This window comes from Thermothielavioides terrestris, chromosome 1 (assembly GCF_000226115.1).
Source record: "Thermothielavioides terrestris NRRL 8126 chromosome 1, complete sequence".
Classification (NCBI taxonomy): domain Eukaryota; kingdom Fungi; phylum Ascomycota; class Sordariomycetes; order Sordariales; family Chaetomiaceae; genus Thermothielavioides; species Thermothielavioides terrestris.
In genome coordinates, this window is record NC_016457.1 from 6,512,680 (window position 1) to 6,529,333 (window position 16,654).

At 60.9% G+C, this 16,654-nt stretch overlaps 5 protein-coding genes across 5 annotated transcripts; 3 read left to right on the top strand and 2 right to left on the bottom strand.

Moving 5' to 3' along the window:
* Positions 1 to 6,226: 6,226 nt before the first annotated feature.
* On the top strand, positions 6,227 to 7,570 carry THITE_2041922 (uncharacterized protein; the record flags this gene model as incomplete). Its single annotated transcript, XM_003650171.1, has 2 exons — positions 6,227 to 6,642; positions 7,003 to 7,570. The coding sequence occupies 2 exons, from the start codon at positions 6,227 to 6,229 to the stop codon at positions 7,568 to 7,570; spliced, it is 984 nt and encodes a 327-aa protein (XP_003650219.1).
* THITE_2109481 (uncharacterized protein) lies at positions 7,520 to 9,290 on the bottom strand. The gene has a single exon (XM_003650172.1). It carries the CDS (start codon positions 8,998 to 9,000, stop codon positions 7,858 to 7,860), a length of 1,143 nt encoding a protein of 380 aa, XP_003650220.1. The 5' UTR covers positions 9,001 to 9,290; the 3' UTR covers positions 7,520 to 7,857.
* A 651-nt stretch (positions 9,291 to 9,941) lies between these two features.
* On the top strand, positions 9,942 to 11,287 carry THITE_2109482 (uncharacterized protein). Its single transcript, XM_003650173.1, has 3 exons — positions 9,942 to 10,448; positions 10,519 to 10,695; positions 10,807 to 11,287. Exons 1-3 carry the CDS (start codon positions 10,200 to 10,202, stop codon positions 11,122 to 11,124), a joined length of 744 nt encoding a protein of 247 aa, XP_003650221.1. The 5' UTR covers positions 9,942 to 10,199; the 3' UTR covers positions 11,125 to 11,287.
* A 391-nt stretch (positions 11,288 to 11,678) lies between these two features.
* Positions 11,679 to 12,718, top strand: THITE_2109485 (uncharacterized protein). Its single transcript, XM_003650174.1, has one exon. The coding sequence runs from the start codon at positions 11,985 to 11,987 to the stop codon at positions 12,504 to 12,506; it is 522 nt and encodes a 173-aa protein (XP_003650222.1). The 5' UTR covers positions 11,679 to 11,984; the 3' UTR covers positions 12,507 to 12,718.
* THITE_2109486 (uncharacterized protein) lies at positions 12,719 to 16,108 on the bottom strand. The gene is made up of 3 exons (XM_003650175.1): positions 15,913 to 16,108; positions 15,194 to 15,771; positions 12,719 to 15,124 (listed from the first exon to the last, which is right to left on the bottom strand). Exons 1-3 carry the CDS (start codon positions 15,917 to 15,919, stop codon positions 12,932 to 12,934), a joined length of 2,778 nt encoding a protein of 925 aa, XP_003650223.1. The 5' UTR covers positions 15,920 to 16,108; the 3' UTR covers positions 12,719 to 12,931.
* Between the last annotated feature and the right edge of the window lie 546 nt (positions 16,109 to 16,654).

Sequence of the window (16,654 nt, forward strand, 5' to 3'; positions counted from 1 at the left end):
TTGTCTGCGCTGGAGACGCATGTCCCATGCGCGATGGCACCCTTGCCGGCAGATTAGCCCGTTTCCATGGCCCGCGCCCACGCCCGGACGCCTTGGGTGTGGATGGCCGTCATAGGAGCCACGTTGTTCAGCGACTCATTAGCCAGGGGTTCGAAGACACACGCACGCCCGGTCTCCACCACGCCGCGACGTTGTACACAAGACACATGAACTACTCAGCACCCGGAGGGTACAAATCTACGTACATAGTTGGCGTCCTTGCTTGGCTAGATCGGGCCAGGACGAAGTAGCGGCATACCACGAACCGAACCCGCCAGAAGAGAGGGGGCCGTGCTTGTACTTTCTGCGCTTGTCACCATCTGAACCGCGTGTTATTGGGCCGAAACGTGGGCTAGCCATGCCGGTGGATGTCTGCCTTGCCCTTAGCTGTTCCGGTATTTTTTTCTCATATTCCTTTTTTTATTTCGACGCGGCACTTCCTGCATGAAGATGAATCTGCGCATCTCCCCCCGGTCACTTGGTCTGCGTCGTCGCGACCTCGGGCTGTAAGGGAAATCAGAGCCCAACGGACACTGGGACCCCTGCGCGGTGCGAGTATTCTTTGGTATGATTTCGTGCTGGAGGCAGCCCCACGATTTAACACCGAGACTTTGGCTTTGCGGGTCGTGGAGTGAGAATCTACCCGTTCAACCTTGCGGGTACCCCGGCCAGGTCCCTTCCGGGTCGGCCCACATGGCGACATCTGTCGGGCCAGCCTGGGCCTGGCTGGCCGCGGCCTGGGCCGGAGAGGAGAGGGGGGGGGGGGGGGGGTTGGGGGTTTCCCAGGAGGCGTGCTCGGGACAGGGGGAACGGCCGCCACCAAACAGAAACAAAAGAGTATCGTTTTAGCCTCCAGTTCACGCACGCACGGCCCGGGGGATAAGGGAATCGCTGCCGGGTGTTTCTCAGCTTGCCGAATCCGGCCGCCGGGCGTAAATCAAAGAGTGTTTTGGCAGCAGCGGATTCGAAGGCCTTGTCCTACGACGCGCCACCAAGCCGAGCAGCGCACAGTCCTTTTGCCGATAAGCCGTTTCTGAGCTTGTCTAGGCGGACCACAAGGCAGGATGCTTAAGTCGTTGCCGCGACGTTCTTCAAGTGGCGGGTGCAAGATGTGCCTCCGGCGCGCACGCCCGACACCATCGTCGTCTCGGGCCTTGATAATGCCTGAGCTTGATTGGACTTCCATTTCGTCGCACAAAATGGATCGACGTGAGGGCAGCCACTCGGAACCAGGCCCTGTAGGGGAGGGTGGCGTGGTGAGCGGTTGCATTCGACCCTGCATCCCGACACCGTCACTGTACTGTTTAGAACAGCAGTTCGTGCCTACCATGATGAGAGAAATTTGGCTTGAGCCGTCTAAGCCGGCGAGGATGGTTTCCCTCCAACGCGGAGTCAAGACGCAGATTTAACAGCAACGACCTGGTCAACCGTGGCAGTGGCAGCTGCATGCTGCGGTCGCCACTGCTTAACCAGTGAGTTCCGTGTGTTCTCCTGTCAAAATGACGGGGAGGCCACATGAAGATTTTCTCCCAACGATCTGTTAGACCTCCATCGCCCAGTGGATGGAACGGCCCACCGAACGGTCGCCTTCCTGGTTCTCCTTACGGCGTCGGCTGCAACCGTGCTCCGCCTGGTGGTCCAGAGTAACACAGCTAGCAGCCGTTAAGCAGGACCGGCTCGCAGGAAGCTTCTCTCACATGAACTCCTGTGCGTTTCTCACAGCAGCGACCCCACCACATACCCGCGATGTGGTTCGGCCACTGTAGTCCCAAGGCCCAGAGCATCTCCACCACGACCCGCTCGCCTCGACGGCGGGTATTTAGTGAGTGGGATATGTGACGTGGCAGTTGATGACTAGCCAGCCCTTTCTCCATTCGACGCTGTATTTTGCCCCTTCGGGTGATTCCTTGTCGGCGTGGTTGCACGGCGTGCCGGGGCTGGGACTTACTCGAACAGGTTACGTCCTTCCTTGTCTCGGTGACTTTCTGGAAACTCCAAAAGCTTCCATGCGTCCAGGGGAGCCTGCTAGTAGCCGTTGTGCACAGTACACGGGGATGGCTGACCAGGTCGGGGGCAGAATGAGATTGCCGCATGGAAACGGCCCTGCCACCTGTGCCTCGGCCGCTCGGCTCGGCAGCTTTCCTGCACCGGGACAGGCTGGGAAGGCAGGCGGGGATCGTCAACACGACCGATAGGCGGCCAGGTGTAGATCGGGGTCTCGCATGTGGCCGGGCCGATACAGGGGGTAAAAGAAGACAAAAACGCAAGGCACGCCGCCAGCAAGTCAGCTTTCGTCACCCCAGCATCTTGCTGGCTCAACTGCCCGGGCAAAGGGGAATGGCATGGCGACGAGAGGGTTGGTGGATTGGCCAGCTCATTCGTTCGCTCCACCATGGGGGCCGTGACTTACACATCATCTTGCTTGCTGTGGGGTGATGCCAACGGACGATCACGAGCGGCTGAGGACAAGCAAGATTATTCCACCGTCGAGGAGGCGGATCAATATCCGGCCTAACTGCCGGACACACCGGTCCTGATTGTTCCGTGGAAATTGCGCTCCACGGGAAAGATCGCAAGCCCAAGAGAGCTGGGAGCAGGGGAGGGAAAGAGAGGGGTCAGCGGGTGGCGGCTGTCTGGGGAGTATGTCTCCGCCCCAACAAGCTTTCGGCTTGCCGGGGAACGGCTTGCCGGGGAAATTGGAAAGGCCAGCCGCGGGTTGGTGATTGAGGCCGAAACCTGTTATCAGACCACCTCAACATTCGAAACACGGAAAACCGGCCGCGAGCATATTGCGAGCGAGCGGCCATGGCTCGTCCGACTCCCCACTGGGGTTGGACCGCTGGACTGCCCCACGAGGAAAGACTTGTGACAAAGGTTTGAAATCTGAGCACGGAAGGAAACAACCAGAAGGGCGCTGAATCAATGTCTTCGCGGCGGCCCTCAAGGCGGCCGGGCGGCGCTGGGCAAAGAAACAGGGGTCGATGGACATAAACATGGCCGTTCAGGGGCGGCCACTGTCGTCGTGACGCCTTAACAATGGGGCGTACGTAGCCACCGTCGCCCCGGCCTACAGCACAGCCCGAGATCATAATTTGCCGACCAGGACTTTTCTTTCCAATGATCTCTTGTCTTCCCCTTCCAGAGCCATGATCCGTGACCAGGAGGTTGATTGTCCAAACGCGGGAGCGGGCCGTCCCCTTCGGCAGGGAATGCTGCTTCGTTTCAGCCTGCTCGCCTGCGGTCTGTTGTTTCGGCTTGCTTGCCGCGTCTGTTGTCTGCATGCTGCCACGGAGACTTAATTCTAATGATGGGAAGTGTAGATTGCGATGCTCAATGACTGCGCCAGCAGAGTAACGTTACCCAAGTTTCTTGGGGCTCCCTGCCTTCCACCCAGCATGTTGAGGGCGCTAACGCTTCAATGCAGAAAGTGGCCCTCTGCGACAGTGGACGTGCGCCAGAGAACAAGCCTAAACTTTCCTGCTGGGCTCTTGAACGCTCCTTAGTCGTGCTGGCGGGTTTGTGTTCCATCGGCGCAATCCTGAGATATGCTCTTGATCGAGTACCTTGAGCTCGGCGGCTTGACTGTTGTAGTGACGCGCAGGTATGACGTTGTTGTTGATGACAGGGGTTTCGAATTTAGCTCCAGGGGGCGGGCTGAAGCGATCGACTCAGCATCCAGGAACAGGGGTGTGACCAGGCTTGTTGCGGGAAGACGGGTGACGGAAGCGTGTGTGTTTGGGAGACAGCCGCATGAGAGCTCGCTGAGCTTCGCTATTGGCCGGCCTGAACGTGGGTGTGGGAGCGCGTGGGCCGCAAGGCAGGCCACATCCGAGCCCCATGCCAAACACGACGAGGAGCGTCAATAGATCTTCGGCAGCGGGAGCCGCTGCCAGAAACGCAGAAAGACAACTGTTGAGCTTGTGGCGGGAGTCCCCCGCTAACCTGGGGAAGGCATGCACTGTGTATGTGCAAGAACCGTGCAGCTACACTTCCGCCGTGCATCTGTCGGCTCCTTTGCTGCTGGGCGAACTCTCACATCTCATCCGGCCGGCCGCATCCAAAGGTGACTGCCGAACTTCCCAAGTGGCTTGACCATATCGTCATGACTTTCCAGCCTTGCCATCTAGCCGGCCCTCCGTAGCGAGCTTCAGCCTTCGAGCCGCCACGGTTGGAGAGTGGACAGACGCAAGAATGCGCAAGAATGTGGACCAGGGTGGGAGAGCCGGACAAGAGCGCCAGGACGGTCGTCCGGCTCTCCGCCAGACGCAGCCTGCGCAAGGACCGATAGGTTCCTTGAGAAGCTGCGAGCCCAATGGCACGAATGCCGATCGGCCCATCGGGATCCTCGCTGGCGTTACTCCGTCCCGCCCTGTTGCTGTTCCTGACCCCAAATAGGCAATGGCGAGGGTGACGAGGAGGCCGTGGCCGCAGAGTTTGAGGCCAGGGCCCCCGCCGATGCAACATCATCACACGCCGGTGACCGCGTTCAGACGGAGCAGGGCAGACCGTGTTCACCTAGGAGCCGGGCGACGGCGACGAGTTTGGGCATCAACGGATCGGGTTCGACGTTCGAGGCGCTGGCGATGAGTAGGGTCAACGTGGACATGTAATTATTGCCGCGTTATGGCCACGGTAGCTTCCGACGTAGCTGAGTACGGATCAAATGAGAACGCGATCATTCACCGAGAATGCAGATGTTGAAGTCCGACAGAACGAGAGCGCCGGCCCAAGGCTGCAAGTGACAGCAAGGCAAGTCTGATGCTGGTGGATCCCGCCTGCAAGGGATCTGGCTGCGCAGAAGACGCGAATCATTTTTCATTACATCCGTACCTTGCGGGAGCAAGGCGGGTAGATAGATGCCTCCTGGCTCTTTCCGCATTTCAGGAAGCCTTGCAGCCCGCGGTGAAGGCAAGCAGGCAGCTTCCACCGAGTCCCGCGGTCATACCTGCCCTGCGAACGCAGTACACGCACACAGCACCATGCCACATGCGGATCCATGGATACCTCACACAGTAAGGTGCTTATCGCTCGCTGCCTGCTTGAATGCCCCGCCTTCCGTTCCGGGCGGCTGGGGCCCCACCGGCGAACGGTGCGGAAACAGCAGCCAACCAGAGCCAAAGGGCCCGTGTGAAACAGATCAAACGGAGGGGAATGCGAGAGCAAGGGCGGGGCTCGCACGGTCACGGAACCTGGCGCCAGGGGTTCGTTGTGGTGCCTGCCGCGGGCGCATCTGCGCATCAGCTGGCGTGGTCGTGTCTCATGCTTCTCCCCTTCCATATCACCAAGGGAGGTACGGATACATGTGCAAGCCATCCATCCTACTACTGTGCGGAGCAGGCATCCATGAATTGCTGCCTCTGCTCGGGCGATCTGCTATGACCTTGTACTCGCACCGTGCCAACTTCGCTGCCTACGGACATCCCTGGCCTTCACAGCCTCATTCTCCCCTCTCCAGGCTGCTTCGGATTGAGCCTGCGAACCCCTGATTAGTGATTCCGGCGAGACCTTGGTCGTCTCAGCGAGGCCGAAATTCATCGCTTGCTCTGCTCGGCTTCCGGAGCTCCCTGTCCACAGACTCAAGTCCGGGCAAAACGACATCGTGTCTGGCTTTCCGCCAAATACGGAACTCGCCCTGTGTCGTTCCGGCTTGTCTCGACGCCCACGCCAACGCCCAGCCATCCGCCTGCTGAGTTTTCATCGTGCGGCCCAATTCGTGGCCACCCTCCTACTCGATTCTCTTGCTTGATCCTGCTGGACGCGGTCCAGTTGAGCCGCACCGAGGAGGCCCCCTCGGTGCTCGCGTACTTTCCCTTCGCGGTCGACGCGACTTGCTGGCAGCGTGTGTCGACAACCGCAAGAAAAACCCGATTCCCGCGATTGGCGACGGGCCAAAGGTGCTCGGGGCAAGCAGCATTGGAGAGAAAAAAGCGGTCTAGTCTCATGTGACGGGCTGCACAGCGATCCTGAGACCTGGCTGTCGCTGCTGTCGCTGCTGTCGCTGCTCTTTTCGCCCACAGCTCACCCGCCTGCCTGCTCGTCTCGCTGCTGGCCAGAGAGAGCCGTGACAACACAGCGAGCACACCTGCCAGGTGGCGAAGGGCAACGTTCTGGATTTACGCCAACGGAGCATGCATCTTCAACACTAACCCAACACGAGAACGCAAGTATCCATCCCTCCTTGGGAACGATGGCCGCCCCCCCTGTTCAGGCCCACTGGTCAACGGCGACGTCGCCACTGCAAGGCGAGCAGCCACAGGGCCAGCAAGCCGTCGAGAGCCATGAGGTGGACAGCGAGAACGCCGATCTGGATTCAGCCGTTGCTGGCCAGCTCATCGCCAGGACTTCCAGCCTCACGATCTCGGGCCCACGGAGCGATGCTGAGGGGTGCCCGGTCCCGCGGGATAGCCGTGATACCCTGGACGTGGCCTGTGACGAGATTCCACGCTCTCCAATACCTCCGTTGTCCACTGATGCCCAACCGCACCCGGCTACTCTACGAGATGAGTGGCAGGATCCTTGGGGGACAGAACAAGCCGACGCAGTCGCCCTGGCCTCCTCGTCCTGCACTTCGATGCTCGAGAAACCGTGCAAGGAGGAGCTGCAGTTGGAACACCAAAGTGTGGTTGTCTCGACTGCTGTTGCCCCGCGGCGTAAACCTCCCACAGGGCTGTTAGACTTGCCAAACGAGGTGCTGCTCCAGATTCTAAGCTACCTCGAAGTGTGTGACCTGTTGGCAACCTCCAGGGTGCGTCCGTCTCTCTCTCTCTCCATCTTCTGTTTAGCTGGACTTGCCGCCCCAACCCAGCCTCTCTATCAACGAAAAGCAGATCGATCGTAAAGCCAATCCCAAAGTTGAAGTCTTGAAGTCCACTATTGCTCAACCCCGCCCTCCTGCCCTTTCTTTCTCTCGCACAGACGCGCGCACACACACACACTAACAAAACTGCTCCCCCCACCGAGGAGGGAGGGGGGAGGGAAAAATTCACAGACCTCCCACGCGCTCAGAACTCTGTCCCTGGCGCCGTACCTCCACCAGGCGCGCCTGCGGCGCACGCGCGCCGTGCTGCCGCCGCTGCTGACGTCCCCCGCGCGGCCGTCGCTCGCCGACCTCGCCCGCCGCTCCATCTTCCTGACGCGCACGGCCTTCGCCTCGCGCAAGCTCGCCCGCAGCCTCGCGTCCATCCGCCTCGCCCGCCGCCTCGCCGCCCGCCCCTCCGCCGAGTCGCTCGTCGCGCGCTGCGTGCTGCCGCCCGAGTGCGTCCCCCGCGCTGCTGCGACTTCCGGCGGCGGTGGTGGTCATGGTGGTGGTGGGGCGACGCTGGTGCTGGCGCCCGCGCTGGTGGCGAGGAAGAGGGCGGTCGAGCGGGAGAAGGTGAAGGATGGCCTGCGGGCTTGGGTTGGGTCCGTCTGGAAGCGCCAGGTCAGGCTGCGCGAGGAGGGGGTGCGGAGGTGGGAGGAGCGGGCGGGAGTGGGGAGGGTGTGGCGGTTGAGGAGGTTTTGGGAGAAGGTTGGACGCGGGGAGGAGGTGTAGTTGAGTTAAGGCTGGGAGGAATAACGTGGTGTGTTCAATGTGTGCAGGTAGGCAGTGTTGTTTTCCCGGTTTTTGGAGTATGTGATATTTTCGGCGTTGAGGTGCTTGGGCTGGTCAGCGAGCATAAGTCCTGAGAAGTAATAGTGACTGGGTCACTTGAGCAACACACCGCTCTCTGGACATACCGTATTAATAACCGTATTAGTATATGCGAGTAATGTACAAGCCGCTTCCTGATCGCGGCCGACGGCAACACACAGATGCAGTTCAGGCCAAGCTCGCCTTTGCTAAGCTCGGAACCTGAAGCCATCCCAGTCGTCCAACTCGTCCTCCTCGTCGTCGTCCTCGTCTTCCTCCATGGAGACATTCTCCTTGCCCGGCGCAGCCCCTTTCTCGCCATCGGCAACTGCCACCGCAGATGCGGCCCCGCCATTGGCTTGCACCCGCAGTTGCTCGCGCCGCTCTCTCAGCTTGCGCGCCCGCGCCTCCAGCTCCTCCATTACATCGAACTCCGTCTCAAGCGCCCGCGTGGCCTCTTCCTTTTCGTCCTCAAGCTGGATATCCACCAGCGCTCGCCGCCTCGTGCGCTCCTCCTCCTCCGACTTGGCGGCCACCTCTGCGGCGCTCATCGCCGGCGCCGAGATGACTGCGTCGCTGTCGAGTGCTGCTACTGCGGCGCCGACGGGCTTGGCGCGTGTACTTCCTGCCGTCCCGTGGACGAGCTCTGCCTCGAACGCGGCCCATTCGTCTTCGTCCACCGGTGCTGGCGCTGCTTGAGCTGCTGTGGCCGATGAGGGCTGTGTCTCCGCTGTTGGCGGGGCCGGTGTGGTTTTGGGCTGGCCCAACCCGGATGACTCGTCTGGTATAAGCGGAGACCGGCCAATTGGGGCCGCCTTCGGGGTAGCGGACATTGGTGTCCCGGCTGAGCTCGGCGTAGCTGGGCGAGAGGGGATGTCTAGCTCGACACCGATGGTAGGCGTGCCTGACGTTCGGCGAGCGAGAGGCGGCGTTTCTGGCTTGCCCGTTCTGGTGCCGTCGTCCTTCTTCACTGGGGTTTGATCTTGCGGCGCAATATCCGCTTTTGTTCGTTTCCTCGGCCCCACGCCGTCGTCTCGACCCGCCGGCTCGTCCTCTTCGGAGTCGCCCAGCTTCCGCTTGTTCGACTGTCCCGGCTGACCATTTCGGTCCGGTTCCTGATCCACAAACCCAGCGTACCCCTTGGTGCCGTTCTTCGTGGACGCCTGGTGTAGGCTCTGTAGTCGCTGTCGGTGGCCGGCGCTTCGAAGGTGATTGTCCCAGAGCGCCTCTGTCTTGACAAGCTCGTGGCATACGTTGCATGTGAGCTTGCCGGCGTCAGAATAGGACGCATGAGGGTGCTCTATTCTGCGCGCGGCGCGTTGCTGGCGCAGAAGAGAGCGAACGTCGGCCATGGCGGGACGAAAGAATTGGGTTCCGTCGGGAGCAAGGGCGGGTGGACAGCGGTTGCAACGCTGCGTTGGCGCGAGATGCAGGGTTCCGTTTGGCGGCCGTCGACAGGTTGTTGGTGTTTTTGAGCTGGATTGCCAACAATGCACAGAGAACTCAGTCACGCAGAGCGCTCAATGGCCGGATCATGGAAGTTTCGACATGGCTGAGCGTTGGAAGCAGGTCGCAATGTCTGGTGGTCATCAGAAGGCGGCTTCCACAAGCCACAGGGAGCTCAGCCCCACTTCCAGTCGGCACCCTAGCTACCAGGTACCTTAGTTAATGTTAACTCCCGTCTGGAGAAGCACCCACTAACTGCCACCAAGCACTAACAAGAGCGACCCCCTAAAACGACTACCCAGATTCCCTAGAACGACCACCCTCCTGGGGCGGCCCGTGCGCACCCACCAAAATTTGGCAGCAAGCGCTACTACACTCCCTTAGTGAGTGACGCTACAAGAAGCGCTATACGTATACGAAAGTGTTGTCATTGAACAATGCTATATATAACCCTAACCCTAAATTTAGGCGAGCTAGCGACTGTTGGGTATATAGGGCAGGTCAAGGCGCTAGGTATAGGCGGTCAATAGAGGCAATATTTCTCACTATATTGCTAATGCTATTGTATTTTCGAGCTTTCTCGCTACTTCTACATTTTTTAGTCAAGTCTATATTTTCTATCTTCTATAATAACTATAGTACTATCGCCAATTTGTAGCCATTCCTATAGCGACACTCAGGTAGGGAGTGTGGTGACGTTTGCTGCCAAACTTTGGTGGGTACGCACGGGCCGCCCCTGCAGGGTAGTCGTTCTAGGGAATTTGGGTAGTCGTTTTAGGGGGGTCGGGGAAGCTTCAGCCACGGTCGCAAATGATCCCAGCTGGCCCCACCAGCCCAAGCTCACCTCGTTCATTCAAAGACGATCGCCAACTTGTGAGTGTACGCCTCTCAATACCGCCTGCTTTTTTTTCGTCGCATCTCTGGCCGCTGCAGGGATTTGGCACAGCCCAGAGCCCGCAGAGGATGGCGGTCCTTCAAATAACATTGCTCTGGACCTGAACCCGAAAGAGCTCGTACAGCCAAGAGCGATCTGCACACTGTCTGCCGCATTGTCGCAGAATCGCGATCGCAGCTGAATCTCCCCGCCCGCCGCGCGCGAGGCACCATGGAAAACCATGAGGATGACAGCACCAGAGTAACAGCGCTCTGGCCGGATCCGCCACCCTTCTGGCGCTCCTTCACCCCGCAGAATCTGGCGCGTTACGCCCAGTTGAAGGAGGAATACGCCCAGCAGCGGGGCATAAGCAGCGATGCTGTGACAAGGATTCCCGACGTCCCGGACGACCTTGCCTATCTCCAGCCGCCACCTGAGCCGCAGGATGGGAAATGGAAGTCGTTCAGCGAGTTGGAAACGGTTTGTCCTCCCCGTCCCCGATTTAACGTCTCTGAGCCGACGAACCACGTGCTGACTGCTACCCCGCCAGCTCACTCAAACGCTCCAGAGTCTCGAGGATGCCGGCATCCAACGGCTGGGCCAGGTCACCGAAACAGACCGGGACAGCACGCACCTGGACCGCGGCTTCGAGCTCAAAAAGCTGACCAGGTCGATCCTGCTCAACTACCTCGAGCTCATCGGCCTGATGGGCTACCGCCCGGACCACGTGAGTAGCGCTCAACCCTGCCAGCAGCCCCCCCCCCCCCCCCCCGTCCTGCATACATACTCTTCCGCAGGACCCCAACTAAGCAGGAACACTGACACGCGAAATCTTTAGGCCGCTGAGAAAGTCCAAGACCTCAAAACCCTCCTGCTCAACTTCCACCACACCCTCAACGAGTACCGGCCGCACCACGCGCGCGAGCAGCTCATCCACATCATGCAGGAGCACCTCGAGAGCAAGCGGCGCGAGACGGCGGGGATCCGGAGCGTGGTGGACAAGGCGCGGCGCCTGATCGAGGGGCTGGCCAGCATCCAGGTGCCGCCGCTCGAGGCCGACGACGGCGGGAAGGGCGACGGCGAGGCGGACGGGCAGAACCCCGCCGCGCAGAGAGAGGTGGCCGCGTGGGTTGGCGTGGGCGCAGAATTTGCATGATGACGTTTGTCGCATGTACGCTGCTGATGTAACTCGGGAGATCTAATAAACGGAATTTATGAAGCGAACCAAGATGTGGGCAAAGACTTCTCTTCGTGGCTGATCGATTAGCGTGAGGAATAACATTCACGTAACATCACAGCACAACAAGCGAAGCATGTGTGATACGACCGGAGAAAAGCCAAATAATACCGCTATCAAATTATCCCTTTAGTTACCACACAGACCCGTCGGCAACTCCCGACTGTGAAACGAACGCTGCAGCTCCCCCCGGCGACCCCTTCCACCCCTTTCCACCGTCAACCATTCTCTGTCCGCTACCGCCCCGCCATATGGTACTAACAACACATTGGACCTGCTTGGAACCGAATAAGCCAGGCCGAACCGTAATGCGGCTCCAAAATGAGCTCGTTGCCACCCCTCCACATCCATTCCAAAACCGGGGACCGAACCGTCTCGCGCGCGCGCGGCGCCATCAACGGGCCGCCGAAAGAACCGAAACCAAAGCCATGGCCCGTGGGAGATGAAGTGAAGTGAAGTGAAGTGAAGGGGGCAGTCAGGTGCTGTGGCTCCGACGGGGCACGTAATTAACTCGCAGTGAGAGCGGAAAACAAACAGCCGCTCCAGTGCCCCCCCATTCCGCCCATCAAACCATCCTAAACCGTAGAAGAATAATCATGATAGAAAAAAGGAAAACGGCAAAGAGGAACGCAAGGAAAATGACCTCAAGGATACACCACCCGACCGAGAAACGCAATGACCCGCCTTGTTACCCCCACGGTCCCAAGCGCCAGACAAAGCTCACCCCGTCACCGACACGCTCCACCGTCAGATGTCCGAGGCGGAGCAGCAGCAGGATCATGACCACCGCAGGTGGGAGCATGACCACAGCGGGCGGGAGCATGGCCCCCCCTGCCGGCAGGAGCATGGCCGCCGTCGGCAGGAGCACAACCGCCGCGGGCAAAAACATGGTCAGCGCAACCACAATCAGCACCAGGATCAAAGGAACAACCACCAACCCCAGCAGGCCCAGCACCGCCAGCACCACCAGTGCCGCCAGCGAGCCCAGCACAAACCAGACCGCCGTCAGCACAAGCCCGGCCGCCGCGAGTAAAAACCCGGCCGCCGCCAGCACCGCCGCCAGGCGCTCCAGCCACGCGAGCACCCTCGCCCAAAACCGGGCACTCGCCGCGCGCGCGCGGGCGCATAGTCGGGCAACATGCACCCGGATGTTCCGCTGCACGGGGACCAGGCGGTCGGGCGGCTGCGGGTGGTTGTTGATGACGGCGACGTCGTGGTCCTCGTCATCTCCCGAGACCGAGGCGGAGGAGGTGGTGGAGGAGCGGGCTCTGCGTGCGTGTCGAGGAGGGGGGTGGGAGTAGGTAAAGGCGCGCGGGCGCGGTTGCGGCTCGGCGTCAGCGTCGGTTGTATCATTCTTCCGGCTCACTGGGGTGGTAGGCGGGGCGGTAGTGCCGCTTCTCCTGGTCGGAGTTTGGCACAGCGCGGCGATCGTGGCGTGCTAAGCCTGACGTTGGGAAGAATCTGCTGGCCGAGGTTCTGAAGAGGCTCTGGGGTCAGGCCTGGGCCGGCGAGGTGGGATTGGCGGGATGGGACGGCGTGGCGGGGGACCGGGCATAGGCGGTAAAGGCCGAGGAGCAGGCGGAAGGGTGGACGGAGGCGCCGGCGCCTCTGGCGGAGGTGCCGGGGGCGGGCATCCCGTTTCCTGCGGCAGACTGGGCGGTGGGGGCGTATCGGGAGCCCTGCCGTCGTCACCGTCAACTCCCATCCCGCCGCGGAGGACAGTTTCCTACGTCGCCGGGGGGCCGGTGCTCGTTGTCGCCCGTGGCGGGATCGGGGGTGGAGGGATGGGAGTCTGCCGCGGCGGTCCGGCCGTGGCCACGGGCGGGATCGGCGGCGGGGGGATCGGGGTGGTCCGGACGGGAGCCGGATACTGCGGCTGCGGTTGAGGATGGGGCTTGGCGGGCGGCTGCTGTTGCGGTTGAGGACGCTGCTGTTGCTGCGGATGCGGATGCGGCTGTGGCGGCGCCTGGGGCGGCGCCTGGGGCGGAGCCTGGGGCTGGGCTTGAAGATACGGTTGCTGGTGTTGTTGGTGTTGCTGGTGCTGCTGGTGCTGCTGCTGTTGCTGTTGCTGCTGTTGCTGCTGCTGCCGAGCGTTGCCCTCCTTCTCCAAGCAGTTGCTGAGATATGGAAGGTCATCACGCGCCCTGGGGTCACGTTCATATATCATCTTGATCACCTCCCACTCCTTACGTGTCATCGCGTGCGCCTGAGGAAGAAGGAACGCCACCGTGGGGCTGGTCATCAGATGACCCAATATTTCGCGAGCAACGGCCTCGCCACGTCGCTGCAGCTCATCCAAACTGTGAGCCTGTCCCACGGGCTGCGGGGCCGGTGCCTGCGGCGGCTGGGACTGCTGAGGCAGCTGCATCGGAGCGCCCGTCCTCGGCGAGGGATACTGCGGGAACGATCCCTGCGGAGAGGCTGGAGAGAAAGCTGGCGCCGCGATCGACGGCCGGCCCCCGGCGGGCAGGGTTCCAGGAGTCGGAGTGCCCGGTGCCTGTGCGAACCCAGAACCCGGGCCGTGGTTTTGTGCGCTGGCCTGCTGCGTCTTCGCCGCGTGCTGGAGACTCGTCGTGCCGTGAAGGCGCTGGATGGTCTCCGGGTCGTTACGGTAGACAAAAACGCAGAGCATCATGGGCTCCGTCCTCGTCTCGGGTATAAAATTGTCCCCCAGGTTCAGCATGAACTCCGGGTGGTTCCCGGTGCCAGGGAGCACGGGTACCAGGTATGTATCGCGGACATTTGCGACTCCTTTGTCCCCCACGACGCCGTACCTCTTCTTGGAGACGAAATAGTCAATCAGTTTCTGCATGCCTGATTTGGCCGCCGGCGTGGTCGGCTCGAGGTTAACCACGATGATGTCAGTCGCCAGGCTGTACCGAAGGCTGCAGAGATAGACGATGGCCTGTTGCTCTTCTATGCGCCCGCAAACGGTAAGGTTGGTGGGCATCCACTTCTCCCACGGAAGTCCCAGGGTCTCGCTCAGATTGGCACCGCCAATGTGCTTGGCGACAACGGGCACTTCGGCAACGGTGTTCATGATGACTTTCCCTCGCCACACCACGTCCGGATCGCTCTCCTCTTTCGGTGAATAGGGAGGCGACTGCGGCCCGTCGTCGAGCAACCGGTCAACATCGGGATCGACCCCGGGTCCGCCGGCTGGCGCAGCGGAAAACGAGGCCCGCGCCGGTTCCCGAGGGAGCGTCGGCGGCTTGACGGTCGAGTAGACCTTGTTCAGGTCAAACTCCGCCCTGGTCGGAGACTGTTGGGTGTCGACAGCCATGCTGCCGGCAGCGGGACGGGCATGGCCGGCTTGGGACGGGAACTCGGGCGATTCGCGGGGCTCCTGCTTAGGGGCGCTTGGCCGGGGGGCTGGCGCCGAAGGAACTTCATCGCTCGCGATAAAACCGTCGTCGCCGACCACCTCGTCTCCCTTATGGGTTCTTCGGAGCCTTGGGCCGTCTTCTGTGATCTTGATGGCCTGCTTTTCCGCCCTCGCCCGCATCTCGGCCGTCTCCTTCTGCAGCTCCTTGGATGCCAGCTCTTCGGTGGACATCGATGCCAGCATGGGTGGAGTCAAAGTACGGTCAAGCAGCCGGGCGCTAAGCTCCGGGTTGCTCTTGAGATTGAAAGCCAGCGTACGAATCTGGCTGGCGTACGAGGCTGTGGTGGGATGGGTGTCGTGGACGGCGCGCTCGATCTGGATCGCGAACCGCTCGGCGCGGTCGGCAACGGACACGCCATCGGAGGGAACGGCACCCTTCTTCTCTGCCAAGCCGATCGAGTGGACCAGTGACTTCGACATTGCCTTCGCGGGGCCCTGGCGCTCCTCAGGGAGCTCGGTGATTCGGGCGGGCAGATCCGCCGGAGGCGAATACGCCGGAACGGGGACTGATTGTGTCTCGTTTATCTTGCGGAGCTTTTGCGACGGAGACAGCCGCCGAGTCAGCAACTGGATGGTCAGATGATAAGGCAGAGGTGGGCTTACCTTGCTCTCCTTCTCGGGGGCGCCATCGGCATTCTTGCGTTTACCAGCGGCGCCTTTAACATCCTTCTTGGGCTCGGGGGCCGGAGGCGGCGACTGCTTCGATTTCTGGGAGGCGTCCTCCTTAGAGTCGCTAGTGCGCTTCTTTCCCTTTTTGGGGCCCTTCTTCTTCTTCTCGGCCTTCTCCTCTTCGTAGGCCTTGCGGCGCGTCTCCCAGAACTTCTCGCCCTTTGCCATGCCGGCGAGCAGCTCCTTGTGGTTCTCTGGTCGGCACACTTCGCAAAAGTACTCCTTTGGCAGATCCTCCGTGTACTGGCTCATGCCCATGCAGATGTTGTGCTGCCAGGCGCCGCACTGGTCGCAGGCGATCCACGGCTCGCCCGAGTCCTCATCTTGCTCGGTGGCGCCGCAAACGCAGCGGATGATCTCTTCTTCGGGCTCTTCGGGCTCCGGCGCCGCCTTCTTGTTCTTCTTGTTGCCGCCGCGCCGCTTGGGGGCTTCGATGGCTTGGTCGAATTGTTCGAGCGCCTTGTGCTGGCCTTTCGTGGTGCGGACTGACCGCCGGGGCTCTGGTTCTTGCGCTTGACTGCCTGTCAGCTGCTGGTCCAGACGGCTGCGACGACGGGGCGGCATTGCGCTGGCTCGCATCGACGCGCGCGACGATCGGGGTCTGGGGATGGGTTCGCGCAAAGCGTGTCAAAACACTTGGTGATGATGCTTACCAGACATGGTCGCGTCACAGCGGACCGAACAATTGGGCAATCGATTTTGCCTGCCAAACGCCACCCAGTATCCGTACTCCGTACCGGGGTCTCCTCCCTTGTGCTGCAAATCTCTACTGCAGATTGCTCAAAGCATGCGTGGAAGGTTGCACGCGGCCACTTGATAGGATGTTTACGCCTGCATAAGACTAATAAAATGGTACGACTGCGCAAACTGGCAGTGTCCAAAGAAGAATGGAAGGAAAAGAAAGGTTCCTGGAGCTATCCGCTGAATCCCTCAATCCCGTGTTCCCCAGCAGCTTTTAGCCTGGTTCGCGCCGACGAGTGCTGGGAGTGATGGGAGCGATTCGGGCAGGAGCAAGAGGCGCGAAATCGAAGGCACTGATCAGGCCCAAGCTCCAAAGGACCCCCTCCAGAGTAGCGCGTGCTGCTGTCGCAACCTAATACAGCCGGCCAAAAGCGGCAGGAGCAGTGGAAAGACAGGTGAGACTATGGGAAATCGCGCTGTGACCGTGGAGGTGGATGATAGTAAGCCGTTCGAAGCTTCCAGTCGTGGTCGGGTGGTGGCGTGCGAAGGTTGGAAAGAGAAGAGGAGTTTGCGGCAAACGCGATGCCGCGGCGGAATGGTGGTGGTGGAGCTGCTGGGCCATGACCCATCGATGCATGCGTTTATGTAAGCAGACACCCAGCAGGTGGTCGGAGCTTGGCAGTGAAAGGTGCCGACTGGGCCCGTGCGGAAGAT